This window comes from Microtus oregoni, unplaced genomic scaffold (assembly GCF_018167655.1).
Source record: "Microtus oregoni isolate MIOR12 unplaced genomic scaffold, Mior012 000004F_ref0000308, whole genome shotgun sequence".
NCBI lineage: Eukaryota > Metazoa > Chordata > Mammalia > Rodentia > Cricetidae > Microtus > Microtus oregoni.
This window is the reverse complement of record NW_024543063.1, coordinates 46,188,268-46,215,336: the sequence shown is the minus strand read 5'-3', so window position 1 is coordinate 46,215,336 and position 27,069 is coordinate 46,188,268. Positions and strand designations below refer to the sequence as shown.

Here is a 27,069-nt window from a genome sequence, read left to right as displayed (position 1 = left end):
ATTTTAGTACAAACACCCCAGCAGCAGCACATGGGAAGCTGTCACTGTGGGCATAGGTGCTTTATTGGAAAGGGGATGAGGAGGTTTCCTCTATTCAAGAGGATGGGAACAGTCCTGGCTACCCTGACAGTGGGATGTGCAGGGTCTCTGGCCAGACCAAGGTCCAAATGGGAAGACACCTGTCAATCAGTCATAGGAGTGCCACACAGGCCTGGCTGTAGGCCCAGGAACCATACAGACAGCTGGGGCAGGCCCCCTGCACATTCATCATGAACTATACAAGATGAGGCTGTACATGAGTTAATTACAAAAGTCATTATTTACAAAAATCTGTACACACATTTGAAAAACTCACAAAATTGTCATCTATGTATCACAAGTTGCTAGACCAAAATATTAAAAATGGGACAAAATTATGTTTCTCTTCTCAATTCTTTTCAAAAGGATTAATATTTTAAAGCACATATATACTACTTTCCATTAGCAAGACCCATGTAAGAAACGCAGCAGCCCAATCTTCTTTGAGCCCCTAGGCCTTAAACCAAGTGGCCAGGCCAGGCCAGTGCCCAGAAGTGGGGCAGGGAGCTGGCCCACAGTGCACAACAGAATGCTGTAATGTAACAGAAGGAGGAAGGTGTCTTTGGCTAACACTTTGGCATTAAATAAAAGAGGCAAACAAGATGGAAACATGCAGCCCTGTCAGCCAGGCTGGACCAAGAGACACAAGTGACCTTGAAGGCTGGCTCCCAGAGCAACAGTGGGAACCCAGCCCGGGTACATACCTGGTACAAAACTGTATTTCGACCACTTAGGTGTGCCACCTGGGCATGGCAGGGAGCACTCGCACAAAAGAAACAGAAAAGGGCATGTGGGCCACACCAGCCACAGCCAACTCATCAAGTAGCTAAAGTGGATGTAGTGCAAATATTGCAACCCAGTACTATGGACATGGCGCCTGCTCTGCTCACCGTAGGACCACACGGCAATGTCAGGCCAAAAGCAGGACCCTGTTCTCATGCTAGATACCTATTTCCTTAGCCAGAGAAAGAGCCCATCTTCCCTATGTGTGCAGGACAGGGGTTGACATGTCCTTCATTACACGATAACTGAGAGGCCCTGGGTCCAGGTTATCAAGGCCCAAAGTTTGTGCTTCTCTTTGCAGACTGTTCTCTGCTGGCAACAGCAGGCTTAGGACAGAGGGCTATCTTGGTTCTCTGTCCCAAGGTAGAGGACTCAACACAAATCCCACTCCTGAACCCTTCCGAATTCCAGAGCCCTTCAACACTGCCAAGGTGCCCAAGAAAACACACAGGGTGGCCCAGAGACCCACTGAGCTGGATGTGATGCACAGTTCCATGGACAGAAGGGAATGGGTAGTGATGTCCTTAGGGCAGCTCTGCTGTTCTCAGGTGGGCACCAGGCCTAGGGGGGCCATACAGGGTCACTGAGGCAATGTGGTTGTTCTGCATGACCTGGTATTAAAAGAGAACAGCAAGCGGGTCAGGAGGGAAGGATGCAGGCAGACAGGTCCCCAGGACAGGGTGGCCAGAGGATGTATGCACGTCATACTTGCACACAGGTCTGGGCTCTGCACTTCCTGAAGCACCAGCTTCTTCATGTCAGTGGGGCTTACTGCTCAAAGGTCTGCCCTCTTCACAGGGTACGTGGCCTTTACAAACTCCCTTATCTAGTCTGTCGCAAGTGCAAAGGGCCTGCTGAAGTATGGCATCCAGACAGCCTGAAAACACCGGATCCCCAGTCTCTCAGACCAGTGGCGTCTCGAGGGCCACTCATCCACACGCCACTCAAACACCAGCACACCCACATGTGGTCACACTTGCTTTGAGGTTCCTCTGCCCTGCTGTGCTGCTGCCTGATACAAACTGAGGCATCACTGACAGGCTCATCTTGTTCAGGCTCTGAAGCCGATTTCCCCAACCCATTCTTCCTTTTTAAATTATTATTAATCTTGTTTGTGGCAAGGGGCATGCATTGCCACAGCATACATGCGGGGGTCGGAGGACGACTCTCAGGAGACTGCTTTCTTGTATCATGTGGACAGCAGGGACTGAGCTCAGGCCCTCAGGCCTGGCAGCGTGTGCCTTTACCTGTTGAGCTATCTCATTGGCTCTCGTACCAAAATTTCTGAACTATTAGACAGCAGAGATGAGGAAGGGATCATTTGCTCAGCATGGCTTGGAACCCCCCACATTTCGCCTCAGTCACTTGCCTGTTCCTGATGTAATTTCAAAGCCCTTAGCAGCTTATCTGGCCTCCAGGACTTACCTCAAAGATCATCCGCTGAAGACCAAAGCAGAATGTGGAGCCAAATGGGTTGGTGTTGTTTGGGGATGAGGACCTGAAGCCAGAGAATCCACAATTAAAGAGCAAAACGAAGGCCAAGCAGCAGAAGGCTGCTTCAGAGGTGTGGGTCACTGGCTGAGGTCTCTCATGACTGTGTCAAGGCCAAGCGCTAAGCAGCAGCTCCATGAAACTCAGATTCCTCTATGACTCAAAGATCAAAACAAAGTTCCCACTTTCCTCAACAGAACTACAGCCGCCTGTGGAGAGGACCCCACAGCCGAGGAACTCCCCTGACAGGCTGGTAGGAGGGCATGTCTGTAGGGCATTCCTATAGACTGATGAGGGAGGACCCAGGCCACTGTGTGTGGTGCCACTTCTGAGCAGGGGATGCCAAGCTGTGTAAGAAAACAAGCTGTAGCTGGGCATGGTGCAGGCCTTCAGAGAGATTACTTTACCCACCCACCCACCCCCAAAAAGAAAACACTGAGCAAGCCATGGAAAAAAGCCAGTAAGTGGCTTCCCTCCATGGCTCCTGCCCTGACTCCCCTCAATGATGGATTTTATTTATTTTTCTGTCTTATTTTTTCGAGATAGGGTTTCTCTGTAGTTTTGGAGCCTGTCCTGGAACTAGCTCTTGTAGACCAGGCTGGCCTCGAACTCACAGAAACCTGCCTGTCTCTGCCTCCCAAGGGCTGGGATTAAAGGTGAGCGCCACCACCACCCGGCTCAATGATGGATTTTAATCCAGCTGTACAAGCCAAATAAATTCCTCCCCACATCAATGGAGATCTGGGACAGTTATTACTACTCCAGAAACCTGTGTAATTTGTACAGTGACCACTGCTAGACTTTCTGGAGTCTTCTGAGCTTCAAGGAGCAGCATGGGGTGGCCAGACACAGCAACCTCCCACATACCTGTGCAAGACAACAGGCTTCTCCACAGGATGGCCCAGAAGCTCTTGGATGTTGTCCCACTGCAAAAGGGATAGGGGCAGCAGGGGTCACCAGGACTAATACACTCTGTGACTGCCCAGAGCTTACAGCCCGAAGCCCGGTCACCTTAACCTCGGACTATTAGGAAAATCAGAGCTCACCTTGCTGTAGGTTGTGCACGTTTCGGTCTGACCACTTGCATTTTCTGGAAAGAGAAGGTGGTACAGGCTGGGTTTGGCTGGCCTTGGCTACCTACAGTCCCAGCCATAGAGTACACAGGGAGCAAAGCCAGGTTGCTGGGAAGAACGTGGAAAGGAAAAGCTGTGGAGGTCAGTCTTGGTGTGAGCTCCACTGACAGTGGGCACAAAGGATGTGTAAGGAGTACCGGATGGTAACCTGCAGACAGGAAACGCCTCTATCCACTAACCAACAGTCCCGGAAGAAGGCCTTCATGGCCTCCAAGACAAAGGACCCACCCTAGAGGAGTTGAGGCTCTGGGGAGGAGACAGTGAGCAAACACTTGACCAGCCTGACCACTGCACTCTGCTGGCTCTTCCCCTCTAGCCCAAGGACACTCTGCACTCACCTTTCTTTACGGCTAGTGGGATCTTGAACTCACAGCGGTGGTAACTAGAAAGAAGGTAAATAAGGAAAAGCTATTTTCAGGGAGGCCCAACTGTTCTCACATCTCCATCCCAGAAAAGCCAGAACCCAACCCCCGGTCTGGGGTCTTTGACAACCTTCACTAGGGAAGGCCCAACTCAGGAACTGAAGGCAAACAGAAAAAGGACATGGCTTCTAGGTCTAAAAACACTCACTTATAAGCTATAAAGGCTTCTAGTGGGGCCTGGCGGCTCCTACTTGAAACCCCCCAGCATTAGGAGGCTGAGATGGGGATGCTCTGATCTAAGGTCAGCCCGAGCGACTGTAGTACATAGTGGGGACCAGGCCAGGCAGGGCGATAAAGCAAGACCCTATCTCAAAAAAGATCTAACGGTTTCTGCCTGCATCTCCCTGTTTGTAAACCGAGTCCATGCACAGATGTACAGCATTCAGTACTGGGGCAGGGGCACAGCAGACACTCAGCACTTCTCTATCCCCCACGAAACAGAAGTGTCAGGTAGAGACTGAGTGTCGCTCAGTGGTAAAGTGCTTACATAGCCCACTCAAGGCCCTGGGTTCAATCACCAGCACCACAAAGTTCAGCTCCTCCTGCTCACACGGCGTACTCACATGTTAAAGTTATAGTGCCCAGGGTAGTTGGTATGCAGGACAAACTTCTTCACTTTGTGTGTGTTTGCATCAAAGAGGATGTCCTGACAAAGAAAACAGAGATGCTCAAGGAGGAAAAGTTACCAAGGCAGGTCAGGGGCCTTACCAGAAACATTCCAACTTGGAATCTTCAACCATGAGAATGCTAGCAGCTTCCTCCCACATATTCCCAGCAGCCTTAGCTTGGCATCTTTGGTGCAGGGGTCTTGGCAGACAAAGGGACTACAGATCCACTGCTTGGCAATTTAAACAGCCAAGTGAAATGTAGATTTTGGCTCAAAAGTCACCAAGAAGATTCAGGGCACTTCACTCTTGAAAGGCTCGGGACACCTATGTAAATGCCACAGCCAAGTTCCTGCTTTTACAGAAACTGACAACTCACGGAATTCAACCTACTCGGAGTCACACCTGAATCTGATGCCACCCACTGACCGTTCCTCCTACAGTTACCAACTTTCCCAGATCCTGCGCACTGCGAAGTCAGGGATCTCAGGTCATCTCTCACTGTACTTCCTTAGAAACAGCTAACAATAGTCATCCGTTCTTGCCATCCTTTGTGGATTGCAGGCGACCACTGCTGCTTGGCAAGGTCCCAGCATTTCGACTCTGTGGACCATAGTTCTCCAGCTCCTTCTATCTTCACTCACTTTCAGTGACTCTCACTATTACGCCTTCCTTTTTGAGAATTTTTGTGTGGACTTCAGTGGAGGGGCAGGATATATACAAGGGCAACCGCTTTAAACAAAATAATTCATTGGAAAAAAATCCCCACCACTGTGGAATCATATTGCGTGTTAACTCTGCCTATTCCCACACAAGTTAACACCAAGCTGCTTAGATAAGTAACATATGACTGCTAAATAAGGTATACTTGATAATCAAGGTTTATGAATTCTAAGGGCTACTCAGGTTCACAGTAATATCTGTTCAGCTTTGTCTTTGCTTTAAACCTTGGCTATTTGGATACACTAAGCCAGACAAAAACTTTGATGTTCTATAATGGACACTCCATTACAGACACAGCATTATAGAGTCCTTTTCCCAAGGTCAGGCATTTAGAGAGCCTTTAGGGATTTGGAGAAAGAACCTGCTGGCTAAAAAGGAATCATTCTCCCCAGCTCCAGCCCTTCCATTAACAGGACTGTGGGACCTATTAACTGGTCAAGGTTAACGTTAGCTACCTCAATCCTTGGTCCCAAGCCCCCCTTTTCCCATTTAATCTTTTGTGCACTTATGGAGTATAAAAAAGTTCTAGCCTTTTGTCAATAAACGAGCAGTCACCCCATCCTCAGATCCTGTTAATTCCCTCCTCCCCTTGCTGACCCCACACCTCCTTTGGGACCTGAACCCCACTGAAGCTGGACTCTGACAATCGTTCTCATTACCATCACCAGCACTAATGACAGCACCATCCCCTCCTGCCAATCCCAAGGATTCCTGGCTTGTGTTTGGCCTTTCCCATTTAGGTATACCTAGTATTTTTTCCTACCTCTTTATAACCGACTTTTCTGCCTCTGAACTTTCAGACCATGGAAAGCTCAAACCTAATTTATGACTCATGGTCTAGCTAGGTACAGTAACACATGCCTCTAATCACAGACATCAGTTGATTCAGAGATTGAGGGCAGCCTTAGCTACATAAAAAGACCCTGTCTCAAACAAAAGTTAAAAAACAACAATGACCCATGGCGCAAGTCAACTCTGCCATGCATCCTATCCACCAGTCAGAGTCCCAATCCTGATGGCTGCCACCAACTTCACCTGGTGCCTTAGGTCCACACCACATAGCTGCATTGGTATCTCTGGGGCGCTCCCTCTAAAAATACAAAAGCACACTCTTGCTGCCTGGTCCTTTCTAGTTTCTCTCTGACTCCAGGAGTGTCTTATATATTACAGGATAATTCCCCATTTTAATGCAAGTGATTTCCATAGTTCCCATATGACATGCTTTTCCTAAAAGCTGGAGAGGTGGCTCAGAGGCTAAGAGCACTGAATGCTCTTCCAGAGGTCCTGAGTTCAACTCCCATCAACAACATGGTGGCCCATAGTCACCTGTAATGAGATCTGGTGCCCTCTTCTGGACTGCAGGTATACATACATGCAGACAGAATACTGTATACATTTTTAAAAAAGTACAGCAAACCCAAAATCCCAATATTTCTCAGTACTTTTGGTGGCAGGAATATCTACACTGGGTACCAGAACCTATGAAAAACAATACCCAGCACAACTACGAGGAGCTAAAGTTCCTCGATTCCTCAGAAGGTAACTGCTGCGCACGCGCTCAGCCTATGGCAACAGAACTGAAACACACCACACTCACCACTCCGAGAGTGAAATAGTTAAAGAAGTAGTCATTGCACTTGGATGGAACTTGTTTATGAGGGGAAGGAGAGTGGATCTTCATCTGTTGGGGGGAAATAACAGTAAATTAAAATCCCTTTAAGAGAGTTTCTAGTTAAAGCATGTCTATACATAGTGTTCCTTGTGGGGACCCAGATTTGTTAATGTGGAAAGTGGGCAGTAACAACAATGGACAGTTCCGAGTCATTAGACCCAGCGGGCTCAGAGAAAAGCTTTTTCTTCAAGTGGAACAGACTCTATGGGAAACAGCAAAGCTGTTTCTGCACAGTAAAGCAGGGTGCATAAAGGTAAAGGCTGCCTATTCACACGCAAATACCTTCCCCTACCTTGTCTTCGGATTTATAGAAGACCTTGTGTGGAGAGCCAAGCATGCTAAGGACATCCTGGCAAGAATCGCCAAAATACACCGAGCGCTCAAATACTCGCATTTTGGCATCTGCTAATACTCCGGGTCCACAACCTGCAGACAGGGGAAAGGTTGTCAGGTTCTGGTTAGGACTGGAGACACTGTAACCCAAGGTCATGGGGGCTCCAAGAAGCTAACCACCCGACTTACCAGGTCTAGTTAAAGGGCAAGACGGCATTCAAGTGTAAATACCAGGTCAATTGGGCTTAACTAAGCAAGACTTTGAGAAACCACTATCTACTTGAAAATACTGCCAGGATTCTGGAGAATTAATCTATTCTGTAGCTTTGGTTCCTGTCCTGGAACTAGCTCTTTGTAGACCAGGCTGGCCTCGAACTCAAGAGATCCGCTGACTCTGTGATTGGGATTAAAGGTGTGCACCACTACCGCCTGGGCTATTGTGTTCTCATCTTTAATGTGCATTTCTTGCTGGGCATGGTGACATATATATATACATCTAATCCTAGCACTCAGGAGACAGAGGCAGGCAGATCTCTCAGAATTCCAGGATAGTCTGGTTTAAGAGTTCTAGGATGGCCAGGGCTGTTGTACAGAGAAACCCTGTCTGAAAAAACTCCATGAGCTAGACAGAACACTGTGCAAGTTGTCAATGAAATACTGGTTAGTAAAAAAACAGTCTTTCCCTAAAATTTCCCCAAATTTAGGTGTGGTCTGGTCATCACATAGACATTAAAACCACCTGCAGCAGCGGATATTATGAACATGGATAGTAAAAAGCTCAAATTTATGATCCTTCTGCCTCAGCCTCCTGAGTGCTGGGATTAAAAGTAGGTACTATCATGCATGTCAAGATGTACACTTTCCTTCTTGTTTTGGGTTTTTGAGACAGAGTCACTTTCTGGCTTTCTTGAAACTTGCTCTGTAGATCAGGCTGACCTTGAACTCAAGAGACCTGCCTGCCTCATGCCTCTGAGTGCCAGGCAAAGAGGTACTTTTTTTTTTTTTTAAAGATTTATTTATTATGTACACAGTGTTCAGCCTCCATGCCTGAAGGCCAGAAGAGGGCGCCAGATCTCGTTACAGATGGTTGAGAGCCACAATGTGGTTGCTGGGAATTGAACTCAGGACCTCCGGAAGAGCAGTCAGTGCTCTTAACCACTGAGCCATCTCTCCAGCCCCAAAGAAGTACTTTTAATAGCACCAACCAGCTGTCCCTGCAAGACCACTTCTCCAGAAGACCCACTGCCATGACACCTATCTTACAAATGCAACAACTGAGCAGCAAAGACTACAAAGAACTTGCCTAAGCACTAAGCAGGGGACTTGTTTACCTGCACTGCAAAAACCTCAAACAAAAACCAGGAGGACAATGGTGGTGCGTGCCTTTAGTTCCAGCACTCAGGAAGCAGAGGTAGATGGATCTCTGATTTTGAGGCCAGCCTGGGTCTACAGAGTTCCGGGAAAGCCGGAGTTAGCATTCAGGCATTATGCTGGCCTGTCACCTGGCAGGATGCTCTTTGCCTACTCCGGGTCCTGACTACATCAGTTACAGCTATGCCCCCTCATAAAAGGCCGCCCTGCCTGCTTCCTTTCTCTCGACTGGTCTTTCCTCTCTTCCACCGTGCCTGTCTCCAGAGGCCGGTTCCCCCACTTCCATTCTGTTCCCTCAATAAAACACCCTCTACGTGAGCCCTGTCACAAGATGATATGACTCGCCCCCCCATCAATGTTTTTTAAATTATAACAGCCAGGGCTACACAGAAGAAACCCTATCTTGGACAAGTGGTGGTGGCGCACACCTTTAATCCCAGCCCATGGGAGGCAAAAGCAGGTGGATAGATCTCTATAAGTTTGAGGCCAGCTTGATCTACAGAGCAAGCGCCAGGACAGGCTTCAAAGCTATACAGTGAAACCCTGTCCCGGAACTCACTCTGTACACAAGGCTGTCCTCAAACTCACTACATGGCTGAACCTGAACCTACTGAGGTGATGGTATTAGGACACTCTGCTTCTGGGAGGTAGAGACTTCACAACTGTGATTAGTGTTCATATAAGGAAACCTGAGAGCCGGTGGGCTCTTTCCAGCATAGGAACGTAGTAATGATAAACATGTCTGTACACCAGGAAGGAGACCGTACCAGACACTTCAGCTTCAGACGGTTGAGTGTCTCTACATGGGTCCCATGGGGAACCTACCTGCAGCGAGCAAGCGAAGCCGCAATCCTGAGGGTCCAGTTCCATCTCGAAGAACATCCACACTTTCAGCATATACATTCCCCAGGAAACAGCTCAGGGGCATCACAGGAGCCCTAGGAGGCACGAAATGAACAAGACGATCCTCCCTCCCCGAGAGGCCATGGGCCAGCACCAAGCTCATGTCCCTCACACGTACTTGGTATCCTGGAGGCTGTTTCCACTGTAGATGTACATTCGTTTCACGGTCGCTCCATGGGGTATTTGAAGAGAAGCTAGACCATGGGCAAAATTGGGCTGCAAACAAGGTAAAAATTTTACTTTTCACTCTAATGTGCCCTGAGAACATTATGTAGATCACACGGCTCAGCATCTAGTCCTCCCTGGCAGAAATGGTCTTTAAGAACTGGTCTGCTTGCCGGGCGGTGGTGGCGCACGCCTTTAATCCCAGCACTCGGGAGGCAGAGGCAGGCGGATCTCTGTGAGTTCGAGACCAGCCTGGTCTACAAGAGCTAGTTCTAGGACAGGCTCCAAAACCACAGAGAAACCCTGTCTCGAAAAACCACAATAAATAGATAGATAGATAGATAGATAGATAGAACCGGTCTGCTCAAACTTGCCTGAGACGACTAACTCACTCTAGATAAGCAAGTACACCTTTCATCTTTGAGTCTTACTGCTTTTTCAAATTTATTCATTCATTCATTCATACATTCATTCATTTATTTTTGAGACAAGGTTCACCTTGTTCAAGGTTGGCCTTTTGGCCTTGAACCAGGGATCCTTCTGCCTCAGCCTACTGAGTACTGGGATTACAAATTGCATCACCACTTCTGGCTTATTCATCTTTAAAGAAACAAGTAACTGGAAATTCAGAGAATGAACTCACCAATCTGTTTAGGATATCTAAGATAGAAAACGGCTGGATATGAATATGAGAGGCCTTAATGTCCTCTGCAGCACAAAATACTCTCTTCCTAGGAATGCTGATCTGAGCCCCGTTCTTCCTGTCAGTCCTACCCATTCTCTCTTGGCCCTTAAAGTGGTGGCGCACGCCTTTAATCCCAGCACTCAGGAGGCAGAGGCAGGTGGGTCTCCGTGAGTTTGAGACCAGCCTGGTCTACAAGAGCTAGTTCCAGGACAGCTAGGAATGTTACAGAGAAATCCTGTCTTGAAAACAAAACAAAACAAAAACCCCAAAAAACAAAAAATCAAAAAAAACCCAAAAAAATTCAAAGACAAGGCAACCAAAGAAAGGTGTCCTAGCCAGTTTCTTATTCCACATGAACACTGGAAAATAAAACATACTAAGTAAGGGACAGGAAATGCCAACCTCGTACTTGGGAGCCTCTATCCACGAGTCTAGCTGAAAAGAGAAAGACAGTCCTCTGAAGTTGAGGTGGAAGAGCTGCTCAGCAGAGTTGTACACTGTGGAGTGAGGGAGAAAGAATGACATAGTTGACTGGTATCTGCTTTCTGATACAAACAAACTGGCAGGAAGTAATGACTCCAGCAAGAGAATTCCTTATGTCTAGTTTCTGAACTGACCCACAGGATGAAAACAGGGGTGGGGGGCGCTTCACACCCATCCCAGTATTTGAGATGAGGATAGCTGGTACCACCCATCAGGTTTATTGCTCTGGGGTGCCTCTAATGACCAGACAAATCAGATGAACTTGGCTTACCTCCAGGGTGTGTTGCGCCAAAAGACTGGTCAATTTGCTCAATGGTAGGAGGGATGGCCTGAGAGTTAAAATGCACTCCACTGAAAAATACAAGTATTTTTAATACCAGGTTTAATAAGATGGGTTTAGATCATGAGCAATGGTAGCCGAAGTTATTATTTATTAAGAGATAGAATCTTGCTACGTACCCTGCCTGGCCTTGAAAACACTGCAAACCTCCTGCCTTGGCTTCCCAGGTGCCATTATATTCATAAGAGTTATTTACTTGTGGAGGCCCAAAACTGTGAGCCTATTCTATCTTGACTAATGGTCAGAGTTGGAATTTACTTCTGTTCCTTCAAAGTTTCTGCCCCACCTTGATTTAGATCAGACAGTTCTGTTTTCTCAAGGATGTTGTCAACAGGTGGCTAATATCCAGACCTGGTATTTCAGGTACTAAGAAGTAGATCTGTTTCTTCCTCAAACAAAAGTCTAAGGATCCAACTAGGTTCCTTCTCCCTTAGGAAGATAACTATGGATTTCACCCAGGGAGGAGTTTGCCTGCAGACATTCTGGTCTAGGGTGTGAGCGTTACTTGTCTTATTCTGGCAAGAGAATGTTTAACTAGAATGTAGCCCACAACCCTTCAACTGGTTTCTTCATTTCACTGTATCATGTTAATGTAGTTTTTTTCATCTTACTCCTACCTTTTTGGGTTGGGATATTTAAGCAAATGGATTTCAGTATTCACTGGAACTCCCTCTCGATACTATCCTATGCTGTTTGTTATTTTCATCACTTGTATCTTTGTTCTCTTTACTTATTTTTCTAATCCCCAGGCCTCTACCCTGGTAAGTGGTATCCTTGTTGAAACTGGTATCTGAATAAGTAAATAAATCTGAAAAGTAAATAAAAAAATAAGTAAATACTTACCAATATTTTAACTTTACTTTTGTCAAGTCATAAACTTCAATCACCTAAAAAGTAAACAAATTATTTAGGAGCTGTAAACATTCAAGTGGAAACAAAGACAGATGTACTTAAGAGGCTATAGCAGGAGGATTCAAGGCCAGTTGAGCTATTTGAGGCTCTGTCTGAAGCAAAGCATACTCCCCAAAAGCAAACTTAAGGACACAGTTTAGCAATGTAACATGTTTAATATGGTTTCAGCTTCAGCACTAAGACTTCCTGTAAGCACAGCACATTATCTTTTAAGCCTGGGGAGGGGAAGAGCCATGTAGGATGCTGCACTGTAAGATAGGAGTCTTATCTACTCCGGAGGTTGAAGATGATCACTTTGAGTAATAAATCTGACACTAGTTTGAGCAAGCAGTAAGACTCCATCTCCAAATAAAGAACAAAATCAGGAAGAAAAACACAAATGATAACTTTCCTTCATAAATTTCTTCTTCTTTTTTTTTTTGGAGATAGGATTTCATTATGTAGCCCTGGCTGCCCTCCAACTTCCAATGACTCTTTTGCCTCTGCCTCCCCCAGCTCCCCCAGGCGCTGAGTCTACAGGGTGTGTATGACACCACACCCAGCCATAACATCCCCTCTTCTGATATTGTTTAAATGCTGATCAGCTGATCATAGATGCTTTCGATCAAGGTCCTTACATCTAATCCACTCTGAGTCATACAGGAACACAGATCATTCTACAAGACAACACGACATTCCAGGAAACACATCCACCCAGTTTGTTGATGCCATGTGTTCAATAGAGACATTTTCCTCTTCCACACTACCTTATTATTATTATTTTTTTTTGGGGGGGGGACAGGGTCTCACTATGTATCCCTGGGACTCACAATATAGACCAAATTGGCTTTGAACTCAAAGACCTTCCTGCCCCTGCCTCTTAAGTGCTAGGATTAAAGGTGTGTACCACCACATTAGGCCCCGCGCCATAATTGATAATATTATAAAAAAACAAAAACCAGCAGGGTGTGTTGACACATGCCTTTAATTCCAGCACTAGGGAGGCAGAGGCCAGCCTGGTCTATAAAGTGAGCTCCAGGACAGCCAGGGCTACAGAGAAACCCTGTCTTGAAAAAACAAAACAAAACAACTCCACAAATTGGCTTACTTTATTTACAATATAAAATGATGGAGGAAGAGGTCCATCAGTACAGAACACGTACGAAAGTATTAGATTATATCCCTAATAAAGGGGAGCTGGTTGAACCTGAAGATCCTGAGGGCCTTTGTGAAGTTGTCCCTTTAATGGTTCAGCCTCAGATGAAATGCCAGGAGTCAGGGCAGAGACAAATGAAAAGGCACTGAACACTCAGGCATTACTGGGACCAAGTAATAAATACAACAAAGTCCTTGAACTGTGACGTCATGGCTTGGCAGCCAACGCCATAGCTGGTTGGGGGTTGGAGGTGTCATTTATTCCCCCAGTGGGGGATGGCACAAGCAGAGCAGGCTCAATGTCCTGCCATTCTGAGCTCAGATGTGGGAGAGGTCATGAGGAGCATCAGCCCTGGCACACAAACTGGGACATTCAAAAGCACCTACCCAACTTCTGACAAGAGAATATACCTACTTTTTCTTTCCTTTCCTTTTTTTGGTTTTTCAAAGACAGGGTTTCTTTGTGTAGCCTTAGCTGTCTTAGAACTAGCTCTGTAGACCAGGTTGGCCTTGAACGCAGAGCTCAGCTTGTCTTTGCCTCCAGAGTGCTGGGATTAAATGTGTGTGCCACCACACTTGGCTCCTTTTTTTTTTTTTTTTTTTTTTTAAATGAGACGACAGAGTCTCAAGCAGCCCAGCCTGGTCTTCAAGTCTCTATGTAGTCAAGGATGATCTTGAACTCTTGACCCTCATGCCTCTCCCACTGCTAGAATTAAAGTGCTACCACTTCTGGTTGTAAGTGCCAGGGAATGAACCAAGGGTAAGCACTCTACCAATATATATTCCCAGCCCTGTCCTTAACCTTTTTTTAACATTAGCACTGGGGCTGGTGAGATGGCTCAGAGGGTAAAGGCACTTGACACCAAGCCAGAGGACCCGAGTTCAATCCTCAGGACCCATATAGAGAGAACTGACCTCTACATGTATGCTGTGACACAGACATACACACACACACAATAAGAAAACATAACACTGACTCAATTAAAAACCTTTCCACTATTATTAAGCTATTTCGAATCTTTCCTACTGGAAAGAACTGCTGTCTGCTGGGGCCTTTATGGCACCTGAAGACAAATTTTTCTCTAAACTTAAGTGAGCTGTTCACTGGTCCTAGCAAGCCACTTAATGAGTAATGACTTATTCTGTACAGGGAGGGCACTGGGTAAGTCCACCTCATATGTACCTACTTAAAGGCAGCATGAAGCTTGTAAGTGGTGAAGCTGGTGCTAAGAGAGGCCCTGCAAAGGAAGACAGAATGATTCAGAAGGTAGCCAGGGTCCCCTTCAGAAGGCCCGGGATGGCAGTACACCATGCCAAACTGCCTGCCATTTCACTGAGGTCAGGACCTTATGCTGACAGAGACTGTTTACTTTTAGCCAGAAGCCCTGCTTGTAGAAGATGCAGGCATTCCCTCTGACAGCTACAACTATGGCTGACCAACAACCTAGAAGGATCGCCAAGGAAGAAATCCTTCCCATGTCCTATTTTCTCTTCTTACTAGCTCACTTGTGACCGGATGACAGAGCTGGAAAGCATGTCACCTTTCAGAAGGGCTATTTCATAGCCCACGCAGGAACACTGGTGTCTATTTAATCTCATGACTCTGAGGCATTGGTTTGGTGTCACATGAGTAACCTGTGCAGTCCAGCATTTGAAAACATCCTGGACTGAACAGGTGCTGGCGAACTGCACACCAATGCAGTTAAGATACCCTGCACACCAGCATGTTACTTAAATTTCTACTGGGGATAAAGAATCAACTCCTACTGGTAGCATAAACCAAACCATAAGCCCCAGAAGAAATGTCCATTTTCAATTTTCTAGGTCACTGTCTGGTGTAAAAATGAAGAAAAACAAGACATGCAACCCAACTAAAGTCTACAGTTAGGCTCCATCCTCAGCATCTTTTAAACAAGACTTGGGTTAACTTCTCTACAGCATTTTTACCAACACTCTTTCTCCTCTTCCTGGCATGCTCCCCTAAATCTACAACACTCTCTTATTAGCACCTGAGCAAAGGACAACACAAGCTCTTCTCAGCCATCCCAGCTCGGTTCCATCTTTCTACCTTTAGAGTAATAGGCACAGCTTCAGTCTTCTACACTGTGGTCTTTGAACCACAGAAGTCTACACCCACTTAGAAGTTTCCAAGCACCTCACAACAGCACATATTAATCAACTCCAGACAGACTGGATCAGCCAGATAGGAAACTATAGTTATCATTTATTGTTACCTTAAGTCTCTGATTGAAAGCATCAAACAGTAGTTTGATCCCGTCCTGAGTCAGGTTAAGGATGAGGTCATGGCTTAGAGGAGACTACAAAACAAAAATAAAACACACTTTGAACAACTGATTTATTCCCCTGCTCCTCCTGAAAAACCCTACAACAAAAGTGCACTACAGAGGGGATGTCAGACAGTCCCTTTCCCCAACTCACTAAGCTGGAAAGCATTTAAAAACAAACAAACTGCCAGAATGTACTGTCTCTTGTGTCTGACTTGCAACTCCTGCTTTAAAGTGTGCCTTTCCCTTTAAGACTTTAGTAGAAACACACGGGAGAAACAGACAAAATTAAGTGAGTAAACAGGTCATTTTCTTTTAGTAGGACATGTCATGTGAAAAGTCTCAGTATCCAAACTCAGCAAGGCCTGGCTTTGTATGTCAGCTGAAGCCATGCCTGCACCCAGGCTCTTGGTAATATCCATAGCAATCACATGTTGAGTATTTTGGATCAAATTCTTGGAATAAGAAACACCTTGTGAACTAGCAGTAACAAAGAGAAGGACTCAACTTTCCTTCCCCCCATCCCATCCCATAAATGCTTCTTTCTGAAAAGCCCAAGTGGAGTCACACTTCTACATCTGCCCACTGCTGTGGGGAGTGGCAGGACGCATCTCTGAACAGAGCCCTGATGACCTTAGTTGTCCCTTAAAACTTTCATGCCTCTGGTTCCTAGCTAGGAGAACTGTCACCTCTTTCCCCTAAAGTTGTTCTGGGGATAAGGAGGGCAGGGTGTCTTAAAGACTCACAGAACTGACCGAGACTACTACAAACCAAAGGGAAAAACACCCCTATTTCAAACCCAACTGGCACAAAGTTGTTCAAAAGGTCTAAAGTTTTTTTTACTTGGTTTTGGTTTTTATTTATAACTAAAGTAAACAAAATGAGTAACAGAGGTGTGGTTTTAAGAGACAAAGACAGCCAGGCAGTGGTAGTGCACGCCTTTAATCCCAGCACTCGGGAGGCAGAGGTAGGCGGATCTCTGTGCATTAGAGCCCACCCTGGTCTACAGAGCGAGTTTCAGGACTGGCTCCATAGCTACTGAGAAACCCTGTCTAGAAAAACCAGAGAGAGAGAAAAAGAGAGAGAGAGAAAGACATAAATTAGAAAGTCTGATGCTACCCCAGTAGGCCTTATAGGGAAACTACCTCCAAAAAACCTTCTGGAATTAGCTAAACCATGTGTTCTCCTCCCTCACAGATTCACACAAGGTAGCAGACTTCGGTGGCAGCATCAACACTTGCTTTGCCTTCTAAAAGAGATGGAGTCTACCTGATATTCATGCGCTAAGTTCCAAGGTGTGACTTCCACGCTGGGATGTACGTTAGTAGTAGAGTACCTGCCTAGCATACTCGAAGGCCCAGGTCTCATCCCCAGCACTACTAAAGAGAAAGAGGAGAGGAGAGGACAGAATGAAAAATAATTCTTAGGAACAAAATGTTTTCTGCACTTGGAAGCAAAAAGAAAATTAAGTAGAGAAAAAGAAGGTCAGGACAGAACCACATCTAAGGAGCACCACATCAAGGGCAGTGTGCTGACATACCTGTGACGCAGTACTTAGGAAGCTTACACGGAAGGGTCACAGTCTGACTACACATTAAGATCCTGTCTGAAAAACAGTACCATATCAGAGCTTCAACTGCACTTTTTTTTTTTTTTTTTTTGTTATTGTTGGAGACAGGGCTTCTCTGTGTAACAGCTCTGGCTGTCCTGGAACTCACTTTGTAGATCGGGCTGACCTTAAACTCAGAGAGATCCACCTGCCTCTGCCTTTCAGGTGCTAGGATTACAGGCGTATGCCACCAAAGCCCAGTTTCCAACAGCATCTTTAGCTCCTTGTCAAACACTGTTCAAAGCCCAGCATCTGGGAGGCAGAGGTGAGTTACAGGCCAGCCAGGGCTGTCTCAAGAGACTGTTGTAATAATATATGAATAACAAACTGGTCGTTAAGTTTTCACAAACCACACAACTAAAAGATAGGAGGAATGCAGAGCTAGACTCAAAAATCCATGTTTTTGGTTGGACATAGTATCACCCGTCTGTAGTCCTAGCACTTGGGAGGTAGAGACAGGAAGCTCAGATGTTCAAGCCCAGCCCTGGCTACACAAAACCTAAAATTCCAAAGCCAATTGTGTCTACGAATAGGTATAGATGCTCAGAAGACATTAGGGAGGAGCTGGGGAGACGGCTCAGTGGTTAAGAGCACTTGCTCTTGCAGAGGATTCAAGTTCAGTTCCCAACACCCACACTGTGGCTTATAACCATCTGTTAACTCCAGTTTCAGGGACTCTATACCCTTTCATGGCCTCTGCAAGCACTGGCATTGCATGCATGTGGTACACATATTCACACAGGCAAAAACTAATACAATTAAAAGAAAATACTAGGAAATGAACATAATGTTACATTCTTGCAAAGACTGGAACAATGAGTGATATGAGAACCAAGGATTTGTACAGAATGGTTAGAAAGCATAAAGCTTATTTCAAAGCCCTCTAGTCTTCAGATGTGGCAATCTTATTTACAAGCAAGTCCACTTCCTGTTTTAATGGCCACTACCTGTCAGATTACATTAGGAATGATTGAGAGTAAAGAGCTGACAGAGCCACCATCTATCCTTTAAATGAGAACCCACTCTGTTGACTCAAGGAACCCCTGTACATTCTGTCAAGTTCCATATGTGTAGCAGATACCACATGATCCCTGAGTACTTGACTGGAGACCGCATTCCCTTCCTAGACCCTTCAGAGTAGCTAAGGGATACAGAGCCGCAGAATGTACCTATGGTAGTGGTAATAGGCCTAAGACAGCCGTTGCTGTCAGACAAATTGGGAAGTTTCACAGAAATACTACCCGCTTATAATCTAAAACATTCTTCTTGTCAAAAACAAGTTGCATCTGCTCTAAGAGCTGAAACTTACTAAAACATCCAGTCAGAACTCAGAGTCTCAGCAAAGCCACAGGGACAGCCTTTGGCCTCTAGGCTCAAACCAGCTCCCAAAGCTTTGCAACACAAAGGCTAATTCACAAAGCAGCCTATGTTCTAACATCACAGAACTGCAGGCTTCAGAGCTCAGTGGAGAGAAGATGGTCTTGGAGAGGACAGAGGGAAGGGGTGAGCTAGCTAGCGCTGCTTCCTTTCAATTCATGTAGCCTGCTACCTAGAGATCTTTCCTGAAGTAATTCTGAACTTCAGACAACCAACAAAGCAGAAAAGACACTTTTAATCACAAAAGGTGACAAGCACTTTAGAAAATCAGAGACAGCTTGAGGTGACTTCTCGTGAAAAGGTCCCCATTTTAAGAGTCAGTAGGTAAGTACAGATTTAAACAAAACAAGAAAGCAGGTCTAGTTGTCTTGGTTTTTTTTTTTTAAAACTGATCTTCTTTCTAAACCTGGCAGCACTAGATTATCAAGACCAAAGTTTCCAAACCAAGACACCCTGAAAGCTGACCTAAGGCTCTAATGTTGGAGCACAGCAACTCCCCCAGCTAGCCTCCCCAGAGCGTCCTCTCTGGAGGTAAACTCACTCACTGACCAAAGCTTCTATTTCAGTAAACAAGTCAGCCACCACTCACCTGCTCACTGTAGAGAACCTGGACATTTTTGATGATGCGACAGTGCTTCTGAAGAATGGCCACTGCCTGAGCCAGGGGCATTCCTGCAATAAAGGACACCATGTGGTTACTTGGTCTATCCATTTACTGACACCTACACAGTGGGAAGCATTGAGCTCTGAAGCCTGCATGCACACAGTGTGGTCACTACAGTAAGTAAGAATAAAGCTAAAAAGCAAAGACCAAGGAACCACTCAAGATTGCCCAAGGGGAGAAATGGAACATAGAGAAAAGCTTCTTAGCAATAGGACAGCCAAACCGATCCCAAGCAGTCAAAGAGCTCAAAGACAAAGTCAGCATGAACCAAGAATAGGCAGGAAAATCATAGACTTCATGACTCTGGAGGCCAAGCTTCTAGTCCTGACTGTACTGGTTTCCTATAACCCCACACTGCTCCCTTCTCTGCCTCGGGCATCTACAACAACCCATGTAGAGTGTATTAAGACATATGGCTTACAAGAATTCATTAAAGTTTTAAATTTCAGTTCTTATAAGACTGAGGCAGGAGGATTGTAATTTGACGCAAGTATCAAAAACAAAACAAACAAAAGTCACACACTGATCAAAAACAACTTATTTTACAAAGAATTTCATTTAATTCCCACTTTAAAAAAAAGCCATAAATATTGCTTAAATACTTAGTTCTGAAGGCAAGGCCAATTACATGCAGACCGACATTTACCTCTAGTTTAAGTGAGCTGAACCGACACCTTCAACATTCTAGGGACTTACTGCGATAACAAAAGTATGTTTTCAGGGTCCATTGACATTGACTACAATGACAGGAAGGGCTATTTACCACTGTCTGACTTCCCAGCTCAGAGCTGACCACCTATTTATTTATGACTTTACAGCACTTATTCTGTGTTGCAAAGTGACAAAAGAAAGGGAAGAAGAGGGACTGAAGGAAGACCACACTCAGATGAGATGCTCTAGACGAAGAATTAGAAGCTGCAGTCCATCCCATTCAAACAATTCTACTGCATTCTCGTTTGAGGAACTGTTGTTCAGTTTGAAGAAAGGTAAAAACAATCAATCAGGAAGCCAAAAGTCATATTCTTTAATATGTGCATGTGTGTACGTGCACACGTGTGTTCAAGTGGATGCCAAAGGAAAATTCTGCAGGAGCCTTGTTATTTTTTGAAATAACACCTCTCATTGGCCTTGAACTCACCAAGCAGGCTAGGCTGGCCATTAAGCCTCAGGAATGCACCTGTCTCCACCTCTCCAGTGCTGAGATTTCAAGCTCCTGCTACCACACCCAATCTTTAATTTTTTAATTTATTTTTATACCTTTAATTTTTTTGGTCTTTCAAGATAGGGTTTCTCTGTGTAACAACCCTGGCTGTCCTGGAACTAGCTCTTGTAGACCAGATTGTCCAGTCACAGAGATCTGCCTGTTTCTGCCTCCTGAGTTCTGGGATTAAAGGCGTGTGCCATCACCACCCAGATAATTTATATTTAATGAGTACTCAGGATTGAAATGAGATGATCCTCATGTTTGCTAGACAAGCCCTTACTAAGCTGAACTTCCAGTCCTGAATTATAATCAATTAATACACTTCGCAGTCTTCTATAGCATAGGGTCTAATGCACAACAGACAAAGCTGCTGAGAATACGAACAATTTGGATATATTATGCAGCATGCCATTCCTGCAACGGAAGATCATCTGTGCTATAGACATCCGAGACAGAACACACAGGTCTCACACCACGGTCTTCCCATTTCTCCACAGATACCATTCTTTCCTGCTGTTCAGCCATCTTTCTCAGTCTTCAAAGGTGATAGGGTATTTGTTTTGTTTTTCGAAACGGAGTTCCTCTGTGAAGCAGTCCTGGCTGTCCTTAGACCAGGCTGGCCTTGAACTCAGGTCCGCCTCCCAAGTGCTAGGGTTAAAGGCCCTCGTCACTTCCGCCCGGCTTATCAGGCTATATTTCACACAATGGCACAGCATTATTTCTTCTGCTTATGTCTCATTCTTTCCAGATCCTAACTAGAAAGTCAATCTGTTTTCTGTGTATAACTAAAGGTAAATAAGATTTAAACAGATTAAATTGTTTTTTAATCTTCTCTGTATTCTGGGTCTCTCACTACTTCCAACATTCAGTGTGTGTATCTTAAGTTAAAACCTCTTACATTCCTTTCCCTGCCTCTCTGGATCTAGTCTGTAAACTGCACTTCCAAAAAGAAGCCTGCAACAGACTACCTTCTTTCTCATGAGCCCAGGGCCTTTTTACAGTGTCCCAGAGAGTTAACATCAAACAAGGTTAGCATTCCAGGAAAAAAATTATTTTTGAGACAAGTTCTCACTGTGTACTCCTGGCTGGTCTGGAGATCACTACAGTCCAGAGTGGCCTCAAACTCAGAGATTCACCTGTCTCAACCACATGAGTCTTGGGAATGGGGAGTGGGAGGATGCACCATGCCTGGCTATTATTTCTTTTGCCAGTACACCACACTCTAATTATAAATCAAAATTTAATTATAAATCAAAATTATGTTTTCCTGTATACATCACTTATTTTTTTCCTGTGGGTTAATACCAATCCTTCTCTGAGCCCTGAGGTTAGGTCAAGTCCCTTCTCACTCCACAATATCTTACATATCCTTTATGATAATAAAATGAACTATTATAGTAAAATGTATTACAATAATGAACTATTTGAGTAGGATAATTTCCTACTCAGTTCCCAATGTTCGTGAGCATATCCCACAGACTGACATGCTATCTTGGATACAGCAAGTCATTTGTCTCCGTACAATAGGGCAATGCTGGAGAACATTTTCTCCAATGACCCTTTAAATCTGCCTTTAGGTATTCTAAAGATGAGATTCAAAACCAAATCCAAGCCAAGCATAGTGACTCAGGCCTGTGATCCCAGCACACAGGATACTAAGGCAGGAGGATTGACTGCTCAGAGTTCCAAGACTAGTTAGTATGGGCAAGATTCTGCCTCAGAAAACTAAAAGAAATCCAGACATATGCTGCCACATCAATATATTCTTCAAGTCCTACTGAAACCATTATTTCAATGTGCAGTGTCTTTATCCACAGTGGTCAAACCGTCTGCTGAGGTTTTCCTGTCCCTGTGTTTACAAAGGCCAGGAAGGCAGCCGCGAGGCTGGATGCAGCTCTCCATCATAATGCTAGGCCATGATTATCAGGCCCAGATGCATCTGCATTTGCACAGGTTCAGTAAGAACTAGGAAATCTCTTGCTGGCTAGCTATGTGTTTATCAGCTTCACCTACTCGATAAAGAAAGGTTAGCTGGCAATGAAGAGGATCTTGCAGCACTGTGGTGATAAGGGAAACATTGCCAGGTTCTCTAACCTATGACCATACTTTTAAAGCAGATTCATTTTCCATACTTATTCCCACCTAACAGCCCCAAATGTAGTTTTGGGATTAGGGGAGATTGAGAGTGGAAAACTGATTTACACTCCTACCCCCATCACACACAGAGCCTGGAACTCACTGTGAAGAGTGCTGGTATTAAAGATGGAGTCCAGAAAACCAGCCACGGTGGAACACACCCTTTAATCCCAGGCAGACCGCTGTGAGTTTCAGGCCAGCCAGGGTTACACGGGGAGTCCCTATCTCAAAAGATAAAACAAAACAAAAGCTTAGCTAAATTCATGGGTGACTGGTTTCTAGATGATTATAAAAGCCTGTTAGGAAGCTACTCCTTGAAGGTTGGAACCCTGAGAAAGAGGAAGACTCTCTTAAGTATGTCTCTCTGCCCCTTTGCCATAGGCAAAATGCTAGGCCACATACACTGTGATAATTAAGCAATTTACTGCAAAACACACTTGAAGTAACATGTAGACTAGGTGACGGTAGAGCCCTGTGCCATCCCTCCCCATGATAGACTATCACTGATCTAGGAGTCCACAGAGCTTCCCCGGGCACAGAGGCCATGTGACCATTCCCAGCAGAATGCAGTCCTTTCATTACTCAAGATGAAAAGGAACAGTATTAGTGACAGGCCTGAGGTTGCTGGTCCAGGGTGATGCAAGACATTCTAGCTAGTATAGAAACCCACATTTAAATCCAAAAGCTGGAGAGACGGTTCTATGATTAAGAGCACTTGCTACTCTTCCACAGGACCTGAGTTTTGTTCTCAGCACCCGTACTGGGCTGCTCACACTGCCTGTAACTCCAGCTCCAGGGATCCTACCTTTCACCTCTCACGGAGCACACACACAAATACACACATACACACGCGCGCGCACACACACACACACACACACACACACAGAGCTCCAGGGGATCCTACCTTTCACCTCTCAGTGGAGAAAGGAAAACCAAGCAGAGGGAAAAAAGGAAAGGGCAGGGCAGGGGATCAAATGAGAACAAAGTATAGTGACAGATATGAAAATAAGCCAGGAGGTGAGGGCACACGCCTTTTGTCCCAGCACTCAGGAGGCAGAGGCAGGCAAATCTTTATGAGTTTAAGGCCAACCTGTCTACAGAGTATGTTCTAGGACAGTCAAGACCTCACAGAGAAACTCTGTCTCAAAAACCCAAAGCAAACCAAAACCAAAACCAAACCAACCAACAATAACAACCCAAAACAAACAAAAACATCAAAACCCAAAAAATCCTCGTTTTTAAAATTTGTGGTTCGATATCTCATTGGGTAATTTCTAAAATGAGCCCATTTTCTTTAATAATGTAGTTATAAAGAACTATAGTCTTTTGCTGGGTGTGGTGGCAAATGTCAGAGGCAGGTGGATTTCTGTGACCAGCCTGGTCTATGAAGCTGAGTTCCAGGACAGCCAGGGTCATGGAGAAACACTGTCGCAAAACCAAACAAACAAAACAAAACGAAACTTGGAATCCTAGAATTAAAGCCCTGTGTCGCTACACCCAGTCCTGGATTTACACAATCTAAACCTGCAGATTCTAGGGCCAATAAGATGGCACAGTGAGCAAGGCAAAAGTGGTGACCCGAGTTTGCTCACTACTGCTCACATGGTGGAGAGAACCAACTCCTCCTGCCAGTTGTCCTCTGACTTGACTGACTGACACTCACACGCTCCTCCCCATACATCTTTTTTAAAAATGTGTATAGGTATCTGCCTGTAATATATGTATATGTAGGACATGCACGTAGTGCCTGTGGAGGCAGAGGCGGGGGTGTTAGGAATCAAACCCTGGTCTTCTGGAAGAGCAGCCAGTGCTCTCAACTATTGAACTTCCCCCCTAAACAAATTTAAAAAAACAGACTTGGGAGCTGGACAGATGGCTCAGAGGTTAAGAGCATTGGCTGCTCTTCTAGGGGACCCTGGTTCAATTCCCAGCATCCACATGGCAGCTCACAACTGTCTGTAACTCCAGTTCCAGAGGATCCGATATCATCACAGACATACATGCAGGCAAGACACCAATGAGCATGAAACAAAACAAAAACAAACAAAAAAAGCCCCCCCCCCCCCGATCCCATAGACTTTAAATGGACACGGTGGCACACTCCTGCAGACTTTAAATGGACACGGTGGCACACTCCTGCAGACTTTAAATGGACACGGTGGCACATTCCTGCAGACTTTAAATGGACACGGTGGCACACTCCTGCACAGACTGACTTTAAATGGACACGGTGGCACACTCCTGCACAGACTTTAAATGGACACGGTGGCACACTCCTGTGCTTGCCACCGGGTTTCATCTCCAGTACTATATTTTAAGTTAAAATCAACTTCAGTTACATAGGGGGTTTGAAGCCAGTCTGGGCTAATAACTGTCTAAAAAACAAAGAAGCAAATGAAACCCAACTTAAAAACAGAATAATGAAAATGTTTACAAGTAATCAGAAAGCCTGAGTTCTTCCCTGAGCTCAACTCTGCTGATATTTTTGGCTATTGCAAAGACAGTTTGAAAGAACTACTCTAATTCTTGGTTCTGGAAAACTGGCAGCTTTGGGGGTGGGTTGTCAAACATTTACCAGAGGAAGCCCTTGGTAGTGAGGTATATAGCTCAGTGTTATGGAAATTTCCTTACCCCAACCAATCTCTTATATTCACTAAATCAAACAAGAGAACCACACTCTAATTATACCATCGTAAGCCTGAAGCTGCTATGGTTCTAAGCCAATCCAGGAAGGTCAGGGGAGAAAAGGATATTAATTAGAAGCCAAACATCATTAGCTTCTCAGTCAAGCTCCTGGTGCCTCACAAGAGGCTGAATGGAACATTTTCATAGCAGATTAAATTTTGGTAACTCTATAGGAATAGGCAGTCTAAATTCTGAGAGAAGAGAGCCAAGACTCCTTGATGAAGCTGGCTTCTACAACAGGCAGGAGGCAGGCAGCCACCGAGTCCCAGCAGGCTCTTTCCAGCAATCTACCCAGTTTGTATCCTCCAAACGCTGCCTCTACAGACCTGGATCTTCGACACTCAAGGATGAACTATAATCAAATGGAGCCGTTGACTCAGGCTAGGAGTGACAGAGGTTCAGGCCCACACAAACAAGCAGCGGCAACACCTGTTTTCCACCCTCTTTTCTCAGCGCTGCCATAAAGGAGTTACTAAAAATGCAAACATTCTTGTTCGCATAAAAGGCCAACTAACCCAAAAGTGACCAAACAAAGCTATGTGCAATTTCCACTTCGCTCAACTTTTAACTCGGGCATCTAGTATTACGACATCACACGTTAAGGCTGCATTTCAGAAGAGAAGAAAACAAGTCAGAAGTTCCTTGAACAAAACAAGCTCAATTTCCTGCACCATCTGATTATGAGATAGGAGCTTAGGTTTTCCTCCTGAAAAAGGTAACCCGTGTCCCCCGACCCCTCTGCCTCTTTCTAAAACCAAAGACAGATCAGTGACCAGAAGGTTGATCGCGGGGTGCTACTCATTTCTTAACATAGTCTGCAAAATGGGCACAACAGTATTGATTCTCAGACGTCAGGTCAGACCTCAGGGACGGTTACTAGAGATAAATTCAAAAAAAAAAGCACGGCCTTTTCACTAAGTATTTGGAGTGTACCAGCTATTATTATAATTCTTAGTACTACAGCTCCTAAGAAGGACCCTGCTGAAGCCCTAGGCGAGGGCATCGCTTATCCCATGACTGACGGAATAAGCGGGTTCGAAAGCCTGGAACCGAAAGACCAGAGGGTACGAAAATGGAGAGCGGCGGACGCATCGGTATCTGGGGCAGAGACTAGCAGCGGAAGGGGCCGGAGAGAAGCAGCGGCCAGCGGATAGAGTCTTGAAAGGACCCCACACTCACCCAGTGTGAATTCCCATTGCTCGTTCCCCAGAGAGCGTTCAGGCACCACCTCCAGGTCCAGCATTGGTTCGTTTCGCAGGGCCGGGCGGCCTCCCTGCGGCAGCGCAGACAGGACCCGGCCTGAGGAGACCACGCAGCTGCTGACTCGCCGCTCTCGCCAGTCCGCGGACGTCCGGCTCGCCACTCCGTTCCGGGCGGTGGCGGCAGCACCGACACAACAACACACTTCACCTCCCTTCACCTCCCGGGCAGCAGCCGCGGCTGGAGCGGTAATAACAGCAGCAGCAGCGTCCGGAGCAACTGCAGCAAAAGCGCCGTGCCCGGCCGTAAAGCGTGGCAAAGGCGGGGCTCAAACCTAGGGGGCGGGGCCTGAGGCGGGGTTGCGCACGCGCGGACTCTGTATGGGGCGCCTGACCGGCCAGGTGGCGGCCAAGTAAAGCAGCAATAGTGACTGCTTTCGAAGCTAAGGGTCACACTCTCGAGGCCCTACGAATTGCACAGTAGCCCATACGTGCCTACAAAAGCAGAGGGACAACGCCTACGACACATCACACAAGAATAAAGCCGTCTGCTGTCTACACTCCTGTCCCACTAATGTGCATTAGGACCAAAAGACACGGGAAGGACCCAGCCCCAGAGGCTCACGCCCTGCGTGCGCCTCCACAACTCGCTTGTTACAGTACAAACGCTGACTGAA

At 45.7% G+C, this 27,069-nt stretch overlaps 1 protein-coding gene across 2 annotated transcripts; it reads right to left on the bottom strand.

Moving 5' to 3' along the window:
- Window positions 1-7: 7 nt before the first annotated feature.
- Window positions 8-26,685, bottom strand: Phaf1 (phagosome assembly factor 1). Of its 2 annotated transcripts, XM_041650404.1 has the most exons (16): window positions 26,373-26,684; window positions 19,094-19,176; window positions 15,468-15,551; window positions 12,031-12,074; window positions 11,119-11,198; window positions 10,767-10,861; window positions 9,633-9,730; window positions 9,437-9,549; window positions 7,200-7,333; window positions 6,833-6,916; window positions 4,471-4,553; window positions 3,824-3,867; window positions 3,399-3,442; window positions 3,220-3,278; window positions 2,287-2,359; window positions 10-1,472 (listed from the first exon to the last, which is right to left on the bottom strand). In XM_041650404.1, the coding sequence occupies exons 1-16, from the start codon at window positions 26,434-26,436 to the stop codon at window positions 1,386-1,388; spliced, it is 1,269 nt and encodes a 422-aa protein (XP_041506338.1). In that variant the 5' UTR covers window positions 26,437-26,684; the 3' UTR covers window positions 10-1,385. The 2 variants fall into 2 exon arrangements, with proteins under 2 accessions (XP_041506339.1, XP_041506338.1); XM_041650405.1 differs by lacking the exon at window positions 15,468-15,551 and having other exon boundaries at window positions 8-1,472; window positions 26,373-26,685.
- Between the last annotated feature and the right edge of the window lie 384 nt (window positions 26,686-27,069).